The sequence below is a fragment of the Besnoitia besnoiti genome, chromosome III, assembly GCF_002563875.1.
Source record: "Besnoitia besnoiti strain Bb-Ger1 chromosome III, whole genome shotgun sequence".
Lineage (NCBI taxonomy): Eukaryota > Apicomplexa > Conoidasida > Eucoccidiorida > Sarcocystidae > Besnoitia > Besnoitia besnoiti.
This window is the reverse complement of record NC_042358.1, coordinates 3355505-3378732: the sequence shown is the minus strand read 5'-3', so window position 1 is coordinate 3378732 and position 23228 is coordinate 3355505. Positions and strand designations below refer to the sequence as shown.

The window sequence follows — 23228 nt, the reverse complement described above, 5'->3', positions numbered from 1 at the left end:
TGTGTCAAAGAATGCGATGAAATTTTCTAGGCGAGCTGCTGCAGCACAGCTCCACGCGCTCCACACGTCGTGGAACGCCTCAGCCGACGGCTGTAATCCACTCGATACCAAAATCCTGGACGCCTCGCGTTAGCAGCAAATATGGGCCCTGTCGACTGTTCATTGGCTCGAGCGTACAAAGCGCTCCGAGAACACTCGGCATCGGGAACGAAGAGAGTGTTGCCGAGGGACAGCAGAGCACACCAGTGCGATCGCACCTCGCCTGCGTTCGCGTGCCTCCTGCAGCACACTGGCAAGCTCTCTAGATGGATGACTGGATGAGCGAGACGACACGAGAGGTTGAGAGTACAGACAGTTCCTTTGCACGTGAGGCTTTCTGCACGGGCAGCAGGATGGCGACCGAAATCGGCTCACGGCACGGAGTCTCTCCACGGTGGGCTCGTAGCCAACCGTAAAGTCTTACACCAGAAAATGTCTGGCCTCACACGCTTCAGTGAGCTCTTTTGAGCGCATGTGACACAAGTGAACTGTGTTGAGACTACGTCCAGACCTCGTTGCCTGGAAGTCCACAGCGGCGCACAGTTTCAGGTACTCGCTGCGGCAGTTACATGAACGCCCTGAGCGACAGAAGCGATCCTTTGGGCGATGAGCATACACAGGTTTATTCGCACTCCGTTGGAAAGCAACAGCTACTCTGATCCAGCCCTCTGAAAGGCTTCCTGCTCATCAACAGCCTTTCGGTGAACCGCGCGGGCCAGCTGTCTCATGCACAACTGCCCGTCGAAAAGTTTGAACCATCTGCCTCATGCGTTCACGTTTACCAGCCAACCACGCACTTTTCACGAACTACTGTACCGCCGAAACTGAGTTAATGTATCACCTGTTCAAAATGTTGCGCATTTGAGGCTGGCTCTGACCGCAGCCAGACCACGGAGAGTTTCCGATACGGACGCACCGTGGCACATGACCGGCACATGCGTACGGAGGCAACTGCCATACGCAGAAAAAGTGAAGTTACCAGTACATAGACCTTAACAGAGACAAGACAACTGGCAATGGGAGCCTCGCTACACGCAGACGAACGGGAGATCTTCAGAATCGCTTATTTTGATTTCCGGCTTTCACGCGCGCCGTCAGGCGTGCAGAACCAGTCACCACCTTCGAGTGCTCCAGGAAATGCGTGATCGATGCTTCCTTTCCAGAATTTTCTGCGTCCGTATCATTTCGAGATACGCGGCCACCTGCGCCGTATCCTCGGCCGTGTCTTTGACGGCTGTCCCCTGTGTGTCGTCACCTGGCATCCGGCCTGCTGCTGCTTGTGCACTGTCCCCTGCAAGCTCATTTCTACGTTGGTCTGCAGCAGAGAAAAAAGCAATATCTGCAGCGACTGCCTGAGAGGCGAGACGGGATCGCGGCGCGTTTTTGCTCATAGAGGACGCTCTCGACACGGCAGCCCCCGCCGTCTGCACGCGGCGGCCATCTGGCCTCGCTTGCAGGCCTACGGAGGCCTCGAGGAGGCGGAGAGCTTCGGCGAGGTCTTCCTTTTGCTCCGCGGAGAAGTCATCTGTAACCGGAATGCGACCAGCCAACATGGTGACAACGTGGGGTTGGGTAAGGTCTGGATCGAGAAGACAGGCCGACAAGAGTGTAGATAATAGCGACGGCCTCAGCTCTCGCGCCTAACGGCTGTAGCAAATGTGCTACGGACTGCACGCGATTAACTCAGACTGAGTTTACATGACGAGTGACAATCTCAAGGCTGGACACAGCCATGGAGAGGCGTGTAGACAAAGACAGCAGTGAGAAAGGCGAGACTGAGAGGTAACCCAGCGCACGCAGTGCGGGTCAGACTTCGGTGTGGCTGTCCTGCAGCGTTCACGCCGCACACCGCATACGGGGAACGTATCCTGCGAGACGAAACATCAGGTGAGAGAACTCATACACGCAAATGTGCTTACCTGTGCGGTTGCATAGAGCCCTCAACAGTACCGTAACTGTCGAAGGCCGCGCCCATCCCACCTTGACAATCTGAGAAAGACAAGGCACACCAAGCCACATACGGCTTAAACGGCCACCCAGTTTCGTGACCCTGATCGCCCTTGCTTTTCTATTCACCTCCGCCTGCACGCGACACCCCAGGTCCAGGCGCGCCCTTACGCCGCCCCTCGTTACATGCCCTCGCTGTGAACTCGTTCATTTCTCACTAGTCCTCACTGCCGTCTTCGACGCTTCCCTCTGGGGCGCTCCTCTCGCACTCTGAGTGTAGCGGTAGTTCTCTCAAGTATCCGCTTTGTCTGCCGCAATCCAGTGCTTCGCTCCCCCCCCTAGGCTGCTGACGGTCTCCTCACTGTATTCATGCAGTCAACGACGTCGTCAGCGAAGAGCGTCGCGTCCGCCGCTCGCCTGTCTGCCTCTTGGAACAGCCGCGCATTGAGAGCTCGCCCGAGAGCTCTTCGTTCCTCACTCTGTCCCTGAAATTCCTCCCTTCTCGTCTTCGTCGGACCCCAGAAATCACTCCTGCGGCCGCTTGCGACCCCTTCCCCCCGCAGATCTGTTGGGGCTTCTCCTTGGACGTGCGCGACTGGCCGCTGACCCACGCCTTCAGCGCCCCGCTCGCCCTCGAGGGCGTCTCCGCCCTCTCCTTCCTCTCTCTCGACCTCAGACTCAAGCAGAGCAGCCACAGAGCGCTGCACCCGGTCAAGCGCCAGCGCCGAAGCTGGAAGGGCGACGAACACGTCGCTGTGCGCAAAGTCTGGGAGAGAGGCCCGTAGAATCATGCGCTGGACTCGAGACGCAGTTCGCTGCAACCGACAGAGCGAAGCAACATCCCAGGAGCTGGGACTAGCTTCAGAAGGTGAATGCAACAGCCCGGCGTCTGGAGCCGTCTTTGCTGCAGGTGCCCCTTGCTTGAGGAGAGGACCCTGACGCTCCGCTGACTCTGACAGCCTCACCAGGATCGTGCTAGCTGCAGTGGCAAGCAGAGGGAGAAGATGAGTCGTTTTCCGCTTCTCTTGTTCTCCCCGGCCCTCCCCTCTCTCGAGACTACTGAGTGTGCGTTCGCAGCACCGCTCCAAGAAGCTCCACAAAATGCCTTCGAACGCAGACACCGACGAGACATTCGTTCTGTCTGTGGAACCACGCGGACGAGCTGCCTCTTCTCCTCGGCTGGGTTCGTCCCGGTGCGTAAGCACCACTCCATCCGGCTGACTTGCGTCCGCGAGCGCCCGCTCCCTCGCCTGAGCACTTTCCACCGCATCGCTTCTGGTCAGAGTCGCCCCTCCACCTGGCGCCGCCAGGTGGAGGGACGACCCCTTGGCGCCGGTGGCGGGGCCCGCGCCGACTGCGAGGGCGTCAGCCAACATATCGAGAAGCTGGATATCTTCCTCGAGAGTTCTCTCGCGTTCAAGGCCTTCGTCGAGTTCCCACAAAGTCGGTCTTCCCGTGTGCGCCTCGCCGTCGAGGCCTGCCAGCTCCTGCACCCACAGATCTGGGACGGGGGAAGCCGCAGCCGCCACACTGGGCACGTCGCCAGCCGAAAAGAGAAACAGGCGATACAGAAACGGAGACAAAGCCCGCAGGACCGACCGCAGAGACGCGGCTTGACGATACCCGATGAGAATCCTTCTTTTATCACTGTCTGAAAAACAGTCACGAACCCACGCGTCGCCCTCTGAAAAGACTGAATTGCCCAGATGGCGCAGCTCCCCGGCACTCGCTCCTCCACGCCAAGTCCTCTGCTCGCCTTCACCGTCCCGTGCATCTCCTGCCTCTGCGAGCTGAGGCAAGCAAAGGGCATCGGGGCCCTCAAAAGGCGAGGGAGACAGCTCGTGTGCAGCTCGCGCCTGAACCGCGCGCGAGGAAGCAGCCACTCTGGAGAGGGAAAGCGTGCGGGCGAGGTCGGCTACTTGGTGCTGAACTATCCGGCGGATAGCCTCTTCATTTGAGGCAGCGTAGACGGCGGACGCGGCGTGGGGCTTTTGGAGAACATGGTGGAGGAGGAGGCGGAGTAGAACTGGGCTGTGCCGCAGAGGCCGGTGGCAGCCAAGCAGTGCGAAGGCTTGCGCGATGGCGGGCGCATGCAGTGGCAACTCGAGGCTGTCCAAATGGTCGCGCAGATGAAGCGTCGCACTGCGCCAGGGAAGCGCAGATGTCGGGCGCCCTGAAGACGCCAGGAAGGCTAGACGATCCACGGCCTTCGCCGCAACGCCGCTTGCGCGCTTCGAGCCTCGTGGAGCCGGCGTAGCCGAGCGGCGAGGCAGCACGAGCGCGGAAGATGAGAGACAACGGAGGGAGCTTGGACAGCTAAGCTGTGGAAACGGGAGCGGCGGGGCAGACTGGCGGGCAGAAAGAAGAGGCAGGGAGGCAACATGGCGGAAACCAGGAAGGAGGCGGCGCCGATGGATGCCAGCGGCCAAATCAGGTGGAGCGGAGCCAGGTACTCGGGTAGCCGCAGGCGAGGACCTGGGCAAAAGAGTAGACGCGGTAAAGACACGAAGGCCAGACGAAGAAGAGAAATGCAGTCCGCTGTATTCGAGAGAGACAGAACCGGGTATGACAGGGGAGTCAGAGGGACGGGGAGGAGGCGAAGGGGAGCGAAGAAAGGCAGCCGCAAGAGACGGACAAGGCGGAGAAGTGCGACGCCTCCACAAACCGTTTATGGCCATAAAGCCAGCCTCTGCGTGATGCCTTCCAGCCAAAAGGCGGGGCGGCATTTTTTCTCGTCCTTCCTCCCCCTCAAAACCAAACCCCACAGCTTGAGAGACAAAGTCATCGCAAACTCTCTCGTGCGCAGGCCTATAAGTTCCTTCCTTGTCAGGGCTCCCTGCCACTTCCGCAAGAGGACCGCCAACTGGATCGCCTCGCCGTAGCGCTACAGCGCCATACACAAATGCAGCTATACCTGTTGCTGACAAATATCGGATCGGCAACAGCGGAAGAGAGAAGACCAAAGCTCCTCATCTTCAGCGCTCAATAGAAGACGCTGGGCTATCGCCCCGTCAGAATGTTCCAACTGGGCAAGCCCCTCGTCGAGACTCAATCGCGGGGCACCAGCATTTGACAGCTTTCGTGTACGAGAGGAACTTCTACAGGGATCCTAGAAACTAGCAACCCGCGCTGCGAAGTGAGGAGGCCAGGGAAGTTGTAGTTCTCATTCACGAGAAAAGCGGATGGGTTGCCAACAGTGTCCGAGCCCATCGAGTGTGGCGTGCCGTGTCTTCACTCAAGCACACGAAAAGGGGGCGCTAGAGAAGCAAAGAGGGCTAATAAAGAGGGCGGCAGGAAAATATGAGCGAAGAGGAGGAATGCGACCAGAGTGCGAGCCGTTCGCCACGAAATGCAGAAACGCGCCAGCTCCTTTCTCGGCTCTCTTGCCGCCTTATGGTCTCTCGGGTCGAATCTGCTCCCACTAGATTCGGTCTCCGTCCCTTCGCTTGCTACTTGACACTACGCTTGATCACTCCCGCGCATGCAATCGCCGACAGCGGTTTATTTGCCCCACGAGCTGTTGAATTTCCTCAATTGAACGCCTTTTTCCTGCCGTGATTGCCTTCAATATTTTTTTCTCCATCTCCTGTTGAAAAACTCTGGATTCCGCCTCTATTCTTCCCTTCTTTTTCTTTGCAAAGCTCATCTCCTTGTCGTCTTCGTTCCCTGTCTGCCCACCCGCTGCCTGTCTGTTTCAGGGCTTCCAGCCTTCCTTTTGTTAAGTTTTTAGCTCCGAGGCATATCCAGGCGAGGCCATATTGCCCGTCACTCGTGCGTTCGTCTGTGACTCTACTCAGCTTTCCTCCTCCCTTCGCCACTGTTGGGATCGCGGCCACTTTGTGCTAGCATGCGCCGGGACCTGAGTCAAGCGACAGCTCCATTTTTTTTTGCGATCGTCCCTTCCCCTGATTCCCTTTTACCAGATACTGCCTCAGACGTTCTTTCATTCGGGTCGTTTGTTTTCTAACTGTTAATTCCAGTGGGACCTTGGCCTTCCAGCGCGAGTTCTATCCCTGCCACCCCCATTCAAACACATCGCATGCATTCACCGCGACCGACCTTGCATCAGATTTTTTCTGCTGAATCTCTACCCCTGGGTTCTCCGCGCCTGTCTTGTAAGCTGCTCCGTCTTTACTCCCCCCTCCTCCCGAGCACCCAGGTCGGTTGCGAAGGCTGCCTTCGCCTCTGATTGCCTTCCTCTGCTGCTACGTAGCCCACAATGGAGACCGTCATGGCTCCAGAGGAGGCTGCGGACTCCTTCGTGCCAGTGCGGCGGCGGGCGCGGAAGAGACAGGAGCGCCTCATGAAGGACGACGCTCCGTACTCTGCGGGAAAAGGCGACTCTGAGTCAATGGACATTCTTCAGCATGTGGCAGACGATATCACGCTTACCAACGCACCTGACGAAGAGCAGGAAGCAGATGAAGTGGAAAGTGCAGCACCTGGCGGACACAGCGAGGCCGACAAGACGCAGCACGAATCTTCGCCCTCACCGTCCGCAGCGTCATCGGCTTCGCCTTCTGGCTTGTTGCACGGCGGGAAGCGAAAGGAACTGAAGAAGAAACCAGCTAACACAGTCCGCTATGAAGTCCGTCGGCTACTCGTGCCGCCCCACCGCATGTCACCTTTGAGGAAACAGTGGACGGAGATCCTGGAGCCTCTCGTGACACATCTTAAACTGCAGGTCCGCATGAATCTGAAGCGGCGATGTGTCGAACTCCGCACGCGCGTTCCGGGAGACGCGAAAAGCGGCGACATGAAACAGGCAGGAGGACTTGGCAGCCTACACAACAACAGTTCTCTTCTGCAGAAGGGCAGCGACTTTGTCCGGGCCTTCCTTCTGGGCTTCGAAGTCCGCGACGCCATCGCGCTGCTGCGCCTCGATGATCTCTTCATCGAATCGTTCGAAATCAAAGATGTGAAACGCCTGAACGGCGACCATTTGAGCAGATGCATTGCGCGGCTGAACGGGAGAGAAGGGAAAACCAAGTATGCCATCGAAAACGCAACCCGCACACGACTTGTGTTTGCAGACAGCCGGATTCACATCCTCGGGTCCTTCGAGAACATCAAGCTCGCTCGCCACTCCATCTGCTCCCTCGTCCTCGGTGCGCCGCCTGGAAAGGTCTACAACCACCTCCGCACTGTCACTCGGCGGCTGGCTGAGAGGCTCTAACCTGAAATCCGTAGAGAAACGGGGAGTGTACGTCTAGCAACGCAGCAACAACATAACGTTGTTGCTGCGTTGCTAGACGTACTACGATCGGCTAGGCATCCGGCCCTGCTGGAGCCGGCGGTGAAGCCAAAGCCGGTGGAGGCGAATGACGGTCAAATGAGAATCGCGGGACGCGAAAGCAGACTTATTATGGATAAGCCGCAATGAGCCGACGGTGTTTTGTGCTGTGGGAGCTGGAAAACGCGAAGTCTTCGCTACAGCGACCTAACGGGACTGCCTAACCGGCTCCATGTTTTCGCTCCTCAGTCACCGCACCGTGTCAGTTGGCTTTCCACAGCTTGTCGTTAGTCCCTAGTTGAGCAGGTGCTTCTTTCGGAAATCGATTTGGTTTTGCATTACACCAGCGACGCGGCTGCATAGATGGTGAGAAACATGCGCCTCAGAATCATCAAGAGGGGATGTACTGCTGCATTGGAACCGTCTGCAGCAAGTTGAACCCACACTTGGAATGTACGTACACCTCAGGTACATACATTGGCGGGGGTTTTGCAGGAGTTTCTACATGAGTAGACAGTCGTGATACCGATTTGTGCTATATATATAACTCAGATCGGTGGGTTGTCCTCATTAGATTTTCAAGAGTCATCAAGCAACTGTGGAATCTCAAAACGCTCGTGATCATTCAAGGTTGAAACTATACCTAACTTTGTACGAAGTCCAAGATCTAAGATAATCTCTCGTCCGCGCTTTCCGTGTCCACCTCGTGGAAATAGGAACTTGTCAGTGGCGCACATGAGGTAAACGCTGGCTTGCTGTTTGCACCGTAGGCATGGCGTACCGTCCTGAAGCTACACTTCTGCCTACACTGGTATTTTTCTACGTGCCAGCTGTTAGATCGAATGTGTGCAAGCCCTCCATGCGAGAGGAACATGGGAAAACGCACGGCGGAATGGCGCCTCTGCTCACGAGTAGTGCACCTTGATCAGGACGTCATAAAACACTTCATATCGGTACATAAAAACACGTATTCACGAGAGGGGTGGCGTTGGGAACCTGTGAGCGAGCACTTCTAGCGAATACTGCGTCAGCATTCGATTGGGGTACTCGAAACCCCAGGACGCACAGTTCCAGTAAGTCTTTCAGCAGTGTCGCACCTTCCACTTTATTGAGTAGTACCCGAGCATGCTATTTAACCAGCCAGAAGCACCCACGCAGGATGGCCAGAGTCTTTGGAGCACCAACAGTTCCCAGTTTCGGCCGTCGTGAATCACGCACCCAGACTCGAGTTAGCTCCTACTTCAAGTTTGGCCAAGAGGTTACACTCAACGCGTTACAGAGACTCACGTCCACGAATACAGGGGCGGATGATTGACATCATCTGTCAATCAACCGCTCTCTTCCCTTCACGTCGTCTAAAAGTAATGGTTTCGTGCCTTCGCATTCCGAACGGCAGTATCCAGGTTGAACTGCGAGACACACTTTGTGTGGTGCAGTGTCAGCGATTGAGCTTCGTGTCTTTTTTTTGCCGGTTTCCATGCGTTGATTTGTCTTCAATACCTCAGCTGTCGTGCTGTTGTCGATGGATTGATTAGTAGCCGGGCGGGCGTGCAGAACTCCTTGCAGTAAGTCAGCAGAGCGCCACTATCACAACTCCGTGAACATAGGGGCACGTGCTGCTGGAGGAACCCCTTTCCTCTCCTTTCTGGTGGCGAAAGCCTAGGAAAAAGCAGGGTCTCAAGAGCTGCCTCACCGTGTGTAGCTCTCACTAAATCGCGCCTGGTCCAGGGACCATTGTGTGCGGCGACAGGACAAGAATCCCGCACGCATCGGGAAGCGGACGGGATTGTGATCATATGCGGCCTGTTTGTCTTGCGCAGGCATGAGAATGTGATTGTACTATAGGCCATTCAGTAACTTATCAGTTTTTCGATGGCGCGGAGAGCGGAATTGGCCTTACCACGCTAGCCACGTTTGGGGTTTCCGCGTAGTGTTCATCGCGGTGCCTACATTCCATTTTTTCCGTGTATGTCCTCACGACCTGCCCTTCAAATCCGGGAAGAGTAACAGAGACTCATTTGAAGCACACGGCGGGAGATACCGAGCAAGAAGTGCTTTACCGTGTCTCCCACGCGACACTGCTCTCCTCACCTGGCTCACCGGCATTCACACTTTCTGCGCGTTGCCTCTGTTTCATGTGCTTTTTTTCGCGGCCTACCGCACAGCTGATCAGAGGAGAGCTTGTCGCCAGGGCTGTTTCCGAGAACCTTTTTCCAGTGGAAAGCGTCTTGTTGCTTCTGTTTTTTCGCTCATTTTGGCTTCTTGGGCGACGCCTCGACCTGCGTCATTTCACGACGGTCGAGGCCTGTCGAGATTGACTGCGCGATGTTTGCTCCATTCTGGCGGGGTGTGAAGATCCTGTGCGATTGCATGATAGTTTTTCTCATTTCTCGTCTTGGTTTTCTTCGGCACTTGCGTATATAGATAGAATACGTCTGGATCTCATGTCTCTTGTCTTTCGCCCCTCTTTTCCCATCCATTTCCTTGTCATCGCATCATCACGACTATTTCCCGCCTGGGGCCTCGTCTCAAGCCAGCTTCTTTTGTTTCTGGGTTAACTTTTCGTTTACTTTCCTGTTTTCGTCCTTCAGCCGTCCCTCCACGTTCGTTCCATCTTTTGTTTTCTTGCTTCCGTCTGCGCGCTCGTGACTCGTTTCTGAGTCCTCGTCCTGGCCTTCGTGCACCCGCCGCCTGTCTGCGTGCCGTTGCCAGTCCTCGTACTGGAAAGGAAAATGTCGATCCGGTAGGTCTCACACACGCGTGACGAAGGAAAACAACTACGCACATAACCCTCCTGGTTCGTTTCGCATCCCGTGAACTTCTTTGGATGGCTGCATCCCCCAATATCTCTGCTACCTGCGGCCGTGTCAGTCTCCTTCGCCGCAATCCCTCCTTCCACGAACTCCACTTCGCTCCTTCCTCCATGGGCGATATCCCACTTTTTCTTTGACTTCTGCGGATTCCCCTTCTGTTGCTGTGCCTGCTGTTTGTCGTCCTCTTTTCTCACACTTCGGGGCTACACCACTCTTATTGCATGGCTTCCCTTAGCGCACCTGATTTTTCTCCAGTGCCGCTCATCACTCTGACTCCTTCTTTACCCTCTCTTTCTTCCTCTCTCTCTCTCTTCGCACTGCCCCCTCTTACTGCGGCATTGCGCGCTCCCCTCCCTTTCACCTACCGCTTGTTTTGCGAAAATGACACGTACTGACGTTGCATCTTCGTTGTCCTTGCGTTCCCCTCTTCGTCGCGTACCTACGCTCTCACTTCCGCGTCTCTTGCGTGTGTTCCTTCTGTTCTTTTCCTCTGTCTCTTCTCATTTTTCTTTTCATCCTGAACCCCCCTGCCATCAGCACAGTCTGCTAGTGGATTTGCGCTCTGGTTTGCACGCATGTACACGCTCGTTTTCTGAAGCCGCTGGCGTTCCGTTGTTTGCCGTCTCCCTCGTACTGTCCCCCTCACTCTCACCGGCCGAACCGTATTTTCAGGGCCTGTGTCCTGAACACGAGATCTTGTGTTCGTCTCCCGTCGGCGAATTTCAGCGTCACAAACTCGTGCCCAAGGAGGATCTCGAGAGGCCTTCCACGTGATTCCTTGTGTAGCCGGCGTCGCGGAGGCCACGAGATTGCTGTGGCGGTTCCCTGCCTCAGGTTTCATCTGTCGTGCGGCTGCCTTCCTGTTTTCTGCGTTTTCTGGTGCAGGTCCTTGAGCGACCTGCGCCGGCGGGACGACGTGGATTCGTCCAAGAAGACGACGTCGAGCTTCACTGGCGGCGAGAGATCGGGCCTCGCAGTTGAGAATCCTTCCTCGTCCGATGAAGACGAACACCCTCTCGGGGACTTTGCGCACGCAGTGTATGTTAACTGCGTCGACTTTCCTGTTGCACTGCTCGTGGTTTCATGTTGCGGCTCTTGAATTATCAAACGTGGAGATGTTTAGAGCTGGAGTATGTGCGGTTCGTTGCGTTTCTGCCACAAACTGGCTACTGTCTCTATGCGTTTGTCGTCGCGCGTGCATCTGTTGTCTCGGCGCGTAACTGCAATTTCTGCTGCCATTCCGCTCGTATATTCAGTTTCCGCAGTAATGGCTAGAGGGAAATCTGTGCCCGTTTGCGGCCTGCTTATCTTCATGTGCGCTGGCGCAGAGCCCAGCTCTTTGCGATCTCACTCTTTTTTACCACGGTGTTGTCAACCCTCCGTCGCATTCGCGTGTCGTAGTTTCTGCTGCGATCGTCGTTGTCCATCCCCTCCCTCGCTGCTCGGCTATTCGCTCATCTCTTTGTTCGCTTTTGTTATGGAAACAGGAGAGGCGCTGCGCCGCCGGGAGCGCGCAGGGTCACGGTGTTCAGGAACGGGTTCACCGTCGACGATGGAGAATTTCGTTCGCTGGAGAACCCTGAAAACGCCCGCTTTCTGGACGAGTTGAAGGCCGGGTACGTGCTCAGTTCGAGCTGCGGCGTGTGCGGAGTGCGGAGTGAGTGGTGCAGCGAGCAATAAACCCGACTGGTCTGATCGTTTTCTGCGACTCTTGACAACTTCCGTCCTGCTGCTTCTGCGCCTTCCGCCGCCCAGGCTTCACACGACCCCGTCGCTCCGCTGCCTGTTTTTTTTCTTCAGCTTTGCTCCTCGCGAACTGCAGGAGGGAGGGCGACGCGTCCACGTTGAGCTCGTGAACAAACAGTCTGAGTCGTACGAGCCCCCGCCGCCGCCAGCGGTAAGCGAGTCGTTTTTTGCGCCTCACACGCAGAGCTTCTGTGTCTCCACAAAAATTTCAGTCCTGCCTCCGCCTTCGTTCTGTGCTGGTGTTTCGGTTCGCGCCTCCGGGATGGCTCCCAGTGCCTTCGTGTGCTGCCCGACGGGCGCTGCTTCAAGCCTCGCGTTTCTGTGAAATATGGAAACGTGCACATCGTCTTGGGGTTTTTCCTTCCGTATGCGGAAAAGGTGACCTACTGTGACGATGAGAGCACAACCGAGACGCGCCGAGCGCTTTTTTTCCATCGATTCGCCTGCCTTTCGCCCTGCGTTGGGCCTTCACTATATCCTGCGTCGAGACTATTTCACGTCGGTGACGTTCTTTTTTACATGTCTTTGCGCGCTCGCTTGTGTCTGTTGGGTTCAGTACGTGCTGTTTGGCGGAGAAGGCCAGCGCCTGTCAGGAGGGGAAGACAGATCAGGGTCCTCGTCGCCGAGCGCCGAAGTCGACGTGAGCCGCGGGGCGGTGACAGTCGACGAGAGCCAACCCACGACCATGCTGCAGTTTCGGCTCCATGACGGACAGAGACGTGCACAGAGATTCAACGAGACGCACACGATCGCCGACATCCGCGATTTTGTGTCTCAGTGAGTCAACGCACACAGCCGACACAATAGCGTCCCATGCTGCAGGTGCAGCGATACGCGTATAAACCTGCACATATATATGTATATATATGTATTTGCCTGTATTTGTGTATTATCCGCGTCGCACTTCGAGTACGCACTTGATGGTGTGTGGATGGCTGAAGCTGCACTGGCTCAGGTGGGGACGTGGGGGAGGGGGAAGGGGGAGGGGGAGGAGGAGAGGACGGTTGGGGTTATGCGCTTTTGGCGGAGGGGCGTTCAGTTGTGCGTGTGTATTCCTTTTGTACCCTTTGTTCACCAGAGTCGCACCTGTGAACGGCGAGTTCCGCCTCCTCGAGGGGTTCCCTCCCAAGGAGATCACCGCAGCCCTGTCGGCGACAGTCAAGGAGGCCGGGCTGTTGAACGCTGCCATCGTTCAACAAATCCGCTAGAGTCGCACACAGGGATTAGTGGAGAAAACGAAGCAAGCGGAGCATCAAACGGAGAAACAGGGAGCCTGCGAAAGCACTGGGAAAGAAGGCCATAGCATGTCACGGACAAACGGCGATCGAAGGAAGAGAGCGCGATACTAGAGGCCTCGGATATTTGCCGGTCTCACCAACATGGAGCACAGAACGGAGAAAGGGGAGGGGGTGGGGTGGGAGATAGAAAGGGGCAAACGGAAGTGGGGAGTAGCTACACCTGGGCTGAACGTGGGTTTGCGTTGAGAGGGGCATGGCTCATCTGAGGCGGCGAGTTCAAGCCCGCTCCAAGACATAGAAGCAGAGATTGAAAAGTGGATCCGAGTAGAGGCAGTGGGGTTGGGTGAATAATAGGGCATTGCGGAGGGAGGCAATGGGGCGACGTGTGACGGATGTCGCCTCGAAGGCGTCACCCCTTTCGGCAAGGCACGCTGCGTGAACTGCGTGGCCGTGTTTCCAGTGGCAAACTTGGTAGCTTCCGGCGCGGGTTTCGTGCTGTTGCCTTTTTCAACGGCTTCGGCAGGACAAGCGAGGCAAGCGCGGGCACAGTGTGGTATCATACCGTTTCGTTCGCTGACCACCAACAACCTAGCAGTTTTCTTTTCAGTCGCTTGTAATCCGCGGAGCAGGGGCAAGAGCGAACTAGGCACATACGCACATAATCAAGCAAACAAGTGCCGTCTGCGGCCTCGTGGACGTCGGCAGGACCAGAGCGTTTCACCCGTTTAACTCTTGCTTTGGAAAAGCGGCAGGCCACGTCGCTGCGGTAGCCGTGTGTGGCAGAGGGCACCATTCTTACAGGAAATACATATATATATATATATATTCTCTGGCCTCTGAGTGTCAGAAGTTTTGGGACAGCGGCGCGTGCTCTGTCGCACTGATTGGTTGTATGCGTAGAGACCTGCTTCTTTGCTTCTGTGGCAAGACATTAAGAGGATGGCTGACAGTCCCAGCTGAGCAGCTCAACGTGCTTGAGAAAACGGCGGATGCGTCTGACAGTCCGTTCCTTCCCCACAGCAGCTCGCTTGAGGAAGCGGAAGGCCGGAGAGCCTGACCAATGCTACATTCTTCCAACGGAGGTAAGGGTTTTGTGAGCCTGCCTCTTCATTATCATCTCGTGGTGTGTGGTTAGTCCGCCCCAATACGGCTCCTCCTCGCTACTGTGTATGAGCAGAAAAGGAAGAGGCAGAATAGTGCAGAAAACCTCTCTTCCCTATTAAGCATGGTAGCAGATAATGCCATACGGAAAGAACGCTGGTTCTCCGGACGGCTGACTCTATGCGTAGCTGCGCTAGAGACTCGCTGCGCGGCTTGGAGGCGCCAGCCGTCCAGCAGGCATCCATTGTCCGCCCTGATTTAGTTTCGTGGGGTGAGAGAGACGAACATCTGGTTTCATCTTACATTCTTTCATGATTTCTTCCTCGAGTCCAGCTGCTGGAGCCGAGCAACGCGCAGCCTCTCACCCCAGAAATGAAGAAGCGAGAGCGGTCGCCCAGCGTGCGACGCCGTCATAACGAATTGTGTCCGTGTAACAGGACAGGGTGGACTGAGGCTTTGAACTCAGAGAAGCCATCTCGGTTCTGGAAATATCCGCCACCATCTTTTGGAACACCCGATTGCTAGAGTGACACACTAGCATCGCGAGCACCGCGCCACCACGCGCCGTCTCCGTTGCTGGGTGGCTCCTCTGTTCGCACACGTGGATTGAGGTAACAGGCGCGCAGCATTCGGCCTACATATCGTGGCAATAACTTCAAGACATATATTTTGTCGCGAAGGAGTAGCTACCCCTGGAAAAATCGTAGAGTGCCGTCCCCCCTTTCTTTCCCTTATTCTCGCGGGCTCCCCCGGCAGCTGTCCAGCGAGAGACGTTTGTCCGCATTATTTCGTTTGACTTGCGGGGGGTAAGGCCACCCATCACAGAGTTCGTTCTGATGAGTTCGCCTCGAGTTCATGTCGTCTTCCGCGATCTTCGTGTGAATCTATCCAGGCTCTGTGTGGTGCCAAACTAGAAGGATATTGCTTTTTGCGTCCATCAGCCTTTCGAGCCAAACTCTAACGGAGCCGTTGCCGCAGTGTTCCAAGCGGCACAACCGCGCGTGTGTCGAGCGAACTCGCCGGCAGCCGGCATCAGGGAAGATTCCCAAAGACGAGGAGGCACTTTTTCGAGGATATTCTTTCCATTTGTAGCCCGACGCTTTTGGCAACTGGCGGCGCTTCCCCTGTTTGTGCGACTCACGCACGCATTCGTTCGTATCGCCCGAAAACCTGTTCCTCCGCGTGGCGCCAGCTTCTTCCGAAGCTGTATCCTTCAGTGCCCACCTCTTAAGGAGATCATTGTGTCTGCCTCTCTCGCGTCTCTACAACCTGCACTTTGCTTACTTCTGAGCGTAACGTATTCGCGCCTTTCTTTCCGAATCCGGCAAGGGTCCCGCTGCTCAGTTCTCGTCTCTCCCATGGTCCCTGCGTGGCTGTCCAATCGAGGCGGTCCTTTGTACGTGTTAGACCTGACTCTCACTCAGCTCGTCTCCTTTGGCAACTTTGTTCTTCTTGCCGTGGAGCGCTGGTACTGGGCCTTTCTCACGCCAGAGTTCCCTCTCCGCACGTGTGGCGCCGCTTTCCGCGCCTTCTGTTCTCCCTGCATCCTCCACCCTCGATGGCAACTCCAGCCTCGAAGGAGGGGGTGGACGGCTCCACTGCAGAGCGGGGGGACAAAAGGCCTCAATTGTCGGTAAACGGTTACCCATCGCCAGGCCCGCCGTCCTCGACTGAGGCGACAGACGACGCTTCATGTCTGGCTCGGCCCCCGGCGGAGACCGAGGACACAAAAACAGACGCTGCTGGCCCCCTGCCGGCAACTCCCTCTGCTTCATCCCGTTATGCCGTCGCCAGTGCTGCGGGCCCTCCTGCAGCAAAATCGCTCTCTTCCGGTCGGGCTCGCCCTCCGGCGCTGCGCGACGACGGTGAGCTCTCTCCGGCGTCGCTGGGCGCCGCGAGCCCACTGCTGAGCGTTTCCTCTCCAGTGGCGGGGGCCTCTGGCCTCACGCGGAGTGCTGGTGCCCCCGCTGAGACCCGGGGTCGGGCGAATGTCACACGGAGGAGTGGCAGCCTCTCGCGCGAGTCAACGCTTTCTCGAGCGAGCAGCGTAGGGAGCGTGCGGCGACTGCCGGCGGGTATCGGCAGCGGCACACAGCGGCGCGCGAGGACGGCGATGGCGGCGATTGAAGTGCGCGGAGACTTGGTGGTGAACAACGTTTCGAGCTTGCAGGAACTGATGAGCCTCCTCGAGGACGAGAATTCTCCGTTTGTTCTCCAGATGCGAGACGTGGAGCTTCGCGTGGGCACGAACCAGGTGGCGCGACTCGGCGACGCACTTCCTGCCCTTCGTGAGCACCTCCAGGCGCTCCAGCGAGAGCAGGAGACGACTTCGGGACAGCGAACAAGGAGCCCCGCAGGGGCGCGTAGAGTTCAGGCGCGGCCGGCGACGCCCGCCTCAGGGTCGAGAGAGGCCGCGAGAACCGCCACGGCGCCTCCGGTGTTGAGGACGGGTGTGGCTGTTCGAGGGACTGTAGAGGGTCGGCGAAGCGCCGTGGTGCGCAGTCGGTTGCCGCCGGCGGCGGAGGTGAGTGTGGGCACTCGGTACCCCATCGTGGGGGGAGTCTCGCGGCCGGTGGCAGCTCTGGGGCGACGCCTGCCGTCCGGAGCTCTGCCGTCGCCCTCTGCGGCGCTGCCGTCCGCGACGGAAGTGCGAGCTGCCAATGCGCTTGCGCGGGCGCGTCAGCTTGCAGCGGAGGCTGGGAGCGCGTCGCCGAGTGCTCAGGACCAGTCACAGTCGATTCTGCAGCGGCTCTCCGAGGTGCAGCAAGAGGTCAAGTCTCTGCTGGCTAGCGAAGGCGTTGTCACGACCGGCGACACGAAGAAAAAGGGGAAGGGCGAGGCGTCTGGCGACGAAGGGGAGGACGCTGCTGTCCAGAGAGATGCAGGCGGAAAGGGAGCGACTCTCTCCGGAATCAAGGTGGCGGCGGGAGCCAAACACGTTCCAAATTTCGGAGCGAGCTCCAGCAGCAGCAGCGCTGGTGCATCCAGCACTGGCTTGAAAGGTGCGAGCGCCGACAAGGGCGAGAAGAGAAGCGTAGAAGGGAATGAGTCGTCACAGAAGAATACTGAGGTGGAAGGGATGCTGAGCAAGAACCAGGGTAGTGGGGCCGTGGGGGATACCCAGTCTGAAGAGAAGGACACCGGATTGAAGACAGGCGACAGGGCTGGTGGGGGGGACAACACTGACACACACGAAGATAAGAATGCCACTGCGGACGAACGAGACAAGGAGGCATCGAAGGTTCATGAAGAGAAGTGGAAGAACGCTGAGGAAGCGCAGGAACAGCAAACCACCGCATCGATGTTGGTGAACCAGGTGGGGAACTTTTTCTTTCGAGCGTTTTCGTATGACAGGAGCAGCCACCCAGCTGAGGAACCAGAGACTCAAGACGCAGAAAAAGAAGAGGAAAAACACGACGAAACGAAGGGACAGACAGAAGAGACGTCCAAAGAGACGGAGTCAGCGGAGGAAAAGGAGGAGAGTGAAGCTGAGAAGTGACTGGAGGCGAAGCCAAAACCCAAACTGAGACCGAAAGCGAAACGGCAGGGGGCACATAGTAGCACTGAAAGCGTCTGAGTGTCCTGCCAGGGCGATATGTCCGATTCTACGGCTCGGACAGGCGGAAAAGACACCTCGCTCTGCGCACCAGCCAGCGCTGAAAGCAAAGATGCAGCTGAGAAGCAGAGTGATTCTTGATAGGAAACGGGCGGGCGTTGTTTCCCCCGTGAGGAGTGCTGGCTGGCCTGCACTTAGGGACTTCGGAGAGCTCTTAGGCGGTTGTTTGGTTCAAGGAGTTCTTGTTCTCCTTCGAACCAGCTCGGGGGCGCCAGCAGTCACAGGGACTTTGTTAGGAAAGCCAGCGCACACCAAATTCCAACCAAGGAGATGACTGCGTCGAGGTATGGCAGACAGGAACGATGAGCAGTGGAGCCGATTTTGATGAACCGAGAAAACACCGTGTAGATGGAAATCCGTGGTGGCGTAGAAACGCACCTTAGCCCAAATAGTCTCGCCTGGCTTCTGATTTTTATCGGAGGCGTTTCAAGATCGACGAATAAGCGAGAGGAAGAATCCCCTACCAACTGATGAGAATCGGAGTACTGCCATGTGTAGATGCTTTTTCAAGTATGTGCCGTGGAGATTGTGGATGCGAGCGCGTTCATGTAGCGGACCTCTTAACTTTCTGTTTAATCATTCATTCAGCCTTGAGCCACGTACGTTCACCGTCACATGCATGGATGGCAACGCTCAGACGACCTACAGGATACAATTCCCTGTTTATGTAGAGTGCTTTTACACGTGTCCTAGATATGCCAGCCAGATCCGACCGATCCAGGTTTCATCTGCTTGCCTCTGTATTTAACCGGCCTCCTCGCGCCTGCGAGGTCCTACTACTAATGGTTGCTGTATAACGGTATGTGCTTCTGGAGGACCAAGGAGCACTAAAGAGATTGGGTAATCTCTATTCGATGCGTGTGGAAGCGGACGTGAGTTGTTCTGAGCGTAGCGATCAAACGAGCGTAGCCACCGAGCACGTAACCCCTTTATTTTACTTTTTCCAGTGTCAGTGATCGCGCGCGACCTTCACCCGTACCTTCGGGACTGGACAGTCCAGCCCAAAGCTACTTAAACGTTCCACTTTCATGGATGGTAGATCTGGTGGGGGGCGGGGGGGGGGGGGGTGCTGTGCTAGTATAATGTGGGCGCAAGCGCGCCTCTGGAGAGATCACATCGTCGCATTCACAGCGGAAACTCACATGGCAGGCGACCTGCAGCCTGGGAGCTCGGCGCGTTCGTATCATTCTCGAGGTCTGTGTGCAACCGAGAAATACCTTCATCGTGGCCGCTGCAGCGAGTGTGTGCCCGCGTACCCGGGTGCGAAAGAAAGAATGCAGGCGCCATCTCGCGGTTCCTCGCAGTGGCATGGGGCTTCGATGAGGCAAAAGATTTCCTGGGTCTTTGATTGTGCAGTCCAAATCACTGCTCAGAAAGGACTTTGCTGTGTACGACTCTTCCCGCGGACGCGTCCAGTCCCGTGTCTTCAGCGAACTTCCACACAGGTCAGCGTCGCCGTCCGCTACCCGGGTCCTGTGAGCGAGTTCCTGTGGGTCGATGCGCGCGCCACCCGCAACGACGGGAGACCGGGATTCTTCTAGCACACCAACCCACACACACCGCATAGAGGCAGGGCCGCCGTTCTGCTCCCTTGGGAAGACGCTGTTTCCGTTGCTTTGACCTAGTCCTTTCTCTCTCATGAGTGGTAGTCCTTCTCGGGTACTCTGCAGATGCGGTGAAGGGGAAAAGGAGGGCTTTGTAGAATGCGCGTGAAAGTCTGTCGCCTTCATCTCGATCGTGCAGCCCTCACCCCGTAGTCACACGGGGAACCGGTGAGCTGAGGATGCGGAAAACCTCCTCGACCTTGTGCGAAGGGGCTCGCTCTTTCTTTCTTTTCCGGACTCATTGAAACCACAGCGACTGTTGCGGAGTTGCTGCACTAACGAGGAGTGTCAAGGGGATATCTTCGGGCACGGGCTGGGTCACCACTCTCCCGTGCTGGGGAGGTTGCAACGAGACAGCTCGCTGTCTCGTTGCAACCTCGCTGCGGGCGACGTGTGCATCACACGAACCGCGAGCGCCGTTTCCTCGTCTTCTCAAGACGAGATGTGGTCGCGTTTGAGAGTCATGTTCGCGTTTTTCCGGCGGGGGTTTGCTTTTGCATCTGATCTTGTTTGACCTCTCGGCCTCACGGGGGACCGCAGTCGGCGTCCCTTCCCCCGCGAGGCGGTCATTCTCGACGTCCACTCAGCCAGGTCCTACCCGAGCACTCTCCTGACGAGAAAATTCCCTTTTCCTCGGTTTTCCAAGCGTCCAGTGCAGCCTACGTGCCCGGTCCTTCTAGACTTCCCTTTTCATGTAGGAAGAGCCTCGACCGGTTCCCTGCTGGGTGGCTGCGCCGACCAGGCCGCAGGTATGCCTCGTATGTACGACACAGTGTGACAGTACAGAGACCTTCTGTTCCTCGCATTTTCCAGGTTCCAGCAAAGGGGAAGGTGGTACTGTCCCTTCCACTTCAGTCTTTTCCCCGGACTTATTCGTTTTGCGGTTGGAAACAGCCGGGGTGAAAAGCTATTGCCATCACCTGCGTCACTCCCTTCCCTTTTTTCCGAGCCGCCGCTTTGCCGAAAGCCGTCCTCCAAGGTGCGCGGCTGCCTCCGTCATGTTTGGTGGCGCCCATAGTTTGTAGTGCGCTCTTAGACGTCTGCATTCGTTCGTCCCTCGCTCAGGAGTTGCCGCCTTCCCTTCTGATCTAGGCGGGAACAGCCAAAAAGCCCGCACCAGAAAGTAGCGAGCATGCGTAACAGGAGGAGACACGCAAGAACGAGGCCTGGCTCGGGGGCTGCCGTGGGGCAGGGGGACCGGCGTGGAGACAATAGGCGGGAAACGGCGAGCGACCGTTCCGGAGAGACCAGATTCGCTTCTCTCTGCTCACATACTTCGGCGGCACACCGTTCAACAAGTTCAGCGGCTGCGTCACACTGCGGATCTGCTTCGAAACCTAACTTCAAAGGGTCTGCTCTCTCAGCACGCCTGTGGAGGTACTTCTTCTCTTCGGCCTTCCCGCTATTCAGCCAGGGCCTCCACGGCGGCGCAGCACAGCTCCTCACGGTGCCCGCCAGTGCGGCGGGCCCAGCAGCGGCGAAGTCTCTGTCGGAGACAGGCGCAGGTCGTTTGCCTCCTGATGGCGGTCGGGTTCGAGGAGGGCAGCGTAAAGGTGCTTTTGCTGTGTCGCCTCAGAAGGAGCGAGGCCCGCGACTGCGATGGCGGGAACAGCCAGCGAGATGCTCTCTGAAGCGGACGTGGCTTCCGTATCGGCGCTATTTGGAGCTGCGAATCTGGGGTGAAACAATGCGGGAGCGTTTCCAAAGGCACCCGGTCAAACAGGCTGCGACTCCTTCGGTCGGAGCGGGCATGAGAGCCTAGCCCCAGTCGGTGGCGGCCGGCGCGAGGTGGAGCAAGAGTTTCCATGTGCTGCCGCTGCGGCTCTGCTTTCTCTGCCGCAAAGCGCAAACGATGCGCCTCCCTCAGAGCTGGGCGCCTACCAGGTTAACGTGACGCTTCCCCATGCGCGTCCCCAGCCGCTTCAGGTGAAACAGCAGCGCCAAAAGAAACGCGTTTCCGTGCCTTGGCTACTCATCGGTCCGCTGCCTCTGCTCGACCGCTTGGTCAGTTTGCCGCTGGTCCTGCTGGCACCGTTTCGTTTTCTGCAACGGCGCTCGGCAGTCCGTTCGTCTGCTCTGGCGTTGAAGACGCAACAAACGCTCTGAACAACCCCACAGCTTCATCTTGCCCTCTTCCACTGCCGCTCCCAGTTAAGGCTGCTCCGTCGCTGTGGCCTCGCCTCATTCCGTGGAGCCGTTTTTCAGCAAGCTCGCCGCAAGGGATGCCTGATTTTTTTGGCATTTCCCCAGAGTCGCTAGAGCCGGGTGTGGAAGTGCATGACTTCCCGCGTCCAGCCCTCGGGCCTTTCGACTGGGGTTTGGCGCGCGACGGGTACCCGCCTGTGAAGGGCTTTTCATTCGTCACCCGGGGGACGACTGTGTCGCTCCGCGGAAAAGCGTTTCTGGCTGACGACGACCTCTGGCTAGTTGCGTTTGTGCCCAAGCGCACACGGCGGAGCGGGGAGCGCCGGCACGCCGCTCCACCACTGAGACAGAAACCCACATCTGTGCGTTCGACTCCGCCTCCGCACGCCATGACTTGTGTGCCTTCAAGCTGCCTCGCTCCCCTTCCCCGCGAAATGGGGGAAGGTGCGAATGTTTGCCTGAGAGAGCCGGAAGCGCGGGCACGAGGGCACACTAAGAGCGCGTCTACGGAGGCGGCTGATAAGGAGGAAACGCGACCAGGTAAAGATGTCACAATGTATTCAGGTTTGGATTTTATACAGGAGATAGTCAGTCGTCTTCGCTTAAAAGGGACGAGTAAAGGCGGCATCGCAGTAGGGGACGGAGGCCCAGACGGAGCAGTTAAACGGCTTCCTTACGGCGACGGCGTCGATGCCCAGCGGGGGGAGCAAATGCCACTCTGCGGAAAGGCGAAAGAAGGAGAGACAGCCCAACGGTGGGAGACACGGGATAGGAACTGTGAGTGTGCTAGGCTTGCTGTGCCCCCCGCGTCAACGAACAAGGAGACAGAAAAGCTATCCACGTTATCTAGTGCGCTAAAGGGCCTCGAGCGCTCGCGTGCGTCGCCAGAATCTGAAGGGGGGGACGTGGCGAAGGTTGAACAAGGGAAACGGAGGCCGGACAGGGATGAAGCCAGTGAAGCACATGCCACCTGGATTGGATGACCTTCGGCGTGCGCGACTATGAGGGCGAAGAGAGGGCTCGCGAAGCCGCGCTTCTTTTTAGAGACAAGTTCAGTGAAGGCGGCATCATGCTGCTAGATGTACACGAGCAGGCTAGCCTGGATGCACAGTGTCGTCCCTGTACGTCGACAGATGAAGAAGACGGCGACATCAAAGCGGCACATGGCAGGGATGGCGAAAGTGTCAAACCGGGTTCAGGAGACTGAGATTCCAACGTTGCAACTGTGTCGGGCTCGGTGAAAGTCCGGAGCCTCGAAGGGCTTTTCAGCGCAGTGGGTGGCGGACGAAGAGCTGCGGACAGGCAGAGTCGCGATTTTGGTCGGAGTGGATCTTTGACGAAGGCGGGCTGGAGCGGCGGGTTCTCGGCCCCCACGTGGCTCATGTTGCGCCTCCCCTTTCTGTTTCCTCGCTGCGCGCTTCTTCTACCGTTGGCTCACCTTCCAGCGGTACCCCGTTTGGAAGCCGAAAACGTGGACGTGCCAGGAAAGGACATTTCTGTGCATATTTGCCCCCCTTCGCTTTCTCTCCCAAAACCGAGACGCACTCCGCTCCCATAGGCCGCGTAGCCTATTACCTGTGTTCGCCAGGCTTATCTCGAGGGTGTTCACGACAAACGCACGAACCCTACTTTCCCCGCACGCATGCGTTTGCTTCCTGTGCTTCGCGGGGCTTTTACGCACCATCGGGGTTCTCCTCTGCGACTGGCGCCCTTCCTGCATTGCCCGGGGAGAAGGCGCTACAGCGG

The 23228-nt window shown here is 57.3% G+C and overlaps 5 protein-coding genes across 5 annotated transcripts; 4 read left to right on the top strand and 1 right to left on the bottom strand.

The window, feature by feature from the left end:
• Positions 1 to 1151: 1151 nt before the first annotated feature.
• Positions 1152 to 4959, bottom strand: BESB_047590 (uncharacterized protein; the record flags this gene model as incomplete). The annotated part of the gene is made up of 4 exons (XM_029363210.1): positions 1152 to 1618; positions 1959 to 2028; positions 2349 to 4461; positions 4901 to 4959. 4 exons carry the CDS (start codon positions 4957 to 4959, stop codon positions 1152 to 1154), a joined length of 2709 nt encoding a protein of 902 aa, XP_029220576.1.
• A 1246-nt stretch (positions 4960 to 6205) lies between these two features.
• BESB_047580 (putative pre-rRNA-processing protein PNO1) lies at positions 6206 to 7162 on the top strand (the record flags this gene model as incomplete). Its single annotated transcript, XM_029363209.1, has 1 exon — positions 6206 to 7162. One exon carries the CDS (start codon positions 6206 to 6208, stop codon positions 7160 to 7162), a length of 957 nt encoding a protein of 318 aa, XP_029220575.1.
• A 2789-nt stretch (positions 7163 to 9951) lies between these two features.
• Positions 9952 to 12986, top strand: BESB_047570 (UBX domain-containing protein; the record flags this gene model as incomplete). Its single annotated transcript, XM_029363208.1, has 6 exons — positions 9952 to 9962; positions 10867 to 11070; positions 11520 to 11648; positions 11833 to 11929; positions 12335 to 12555; positions 12857 to 12986. 6 exons carry the CDS (start codon positions 9952 to 9954, stop codon positions 12984 to 12986), a joined length of 792 nt encoding a protein of 263 aa, XP_029220574.1.
• A 2689-nt stretch (positions 12987 to 15675) lies between these two features.
• Positions 15676 to 17616, top strand: BESB_047560 (uncharacterized protein; the record flags this gene model as incomplete). Its single annotated transcript, XM_029363207.1, has 1 exon — positions 15676 to 17616. One exon carries the CDS (start codon positions 15676 to 15678, stop codon positions 17614 to 17616), a length of 1941 nt encoding a protein of 646 aa, XP_029220573.1.
• Positions 17617 to 21559: 3943 nt separating this feature from the next.
• Positions 21560 to 22465, top strand: BESB_047550 (uncharacterized protein; the record flags this gene model as incomplete). The annotated part of the gene is made up of 1 exon (XM_029363206.1): positions 21560 to 22465. The coding sequence occupies one exon, from the start codon at positions 21560 to 21562 to the stop codon at positions 22463 to 22465; it is 906 nt and encodes a 301-aa protein (XP_029220572.1).
• Positions 22466 to 23228: the final 763 nt, after the last annotated feature.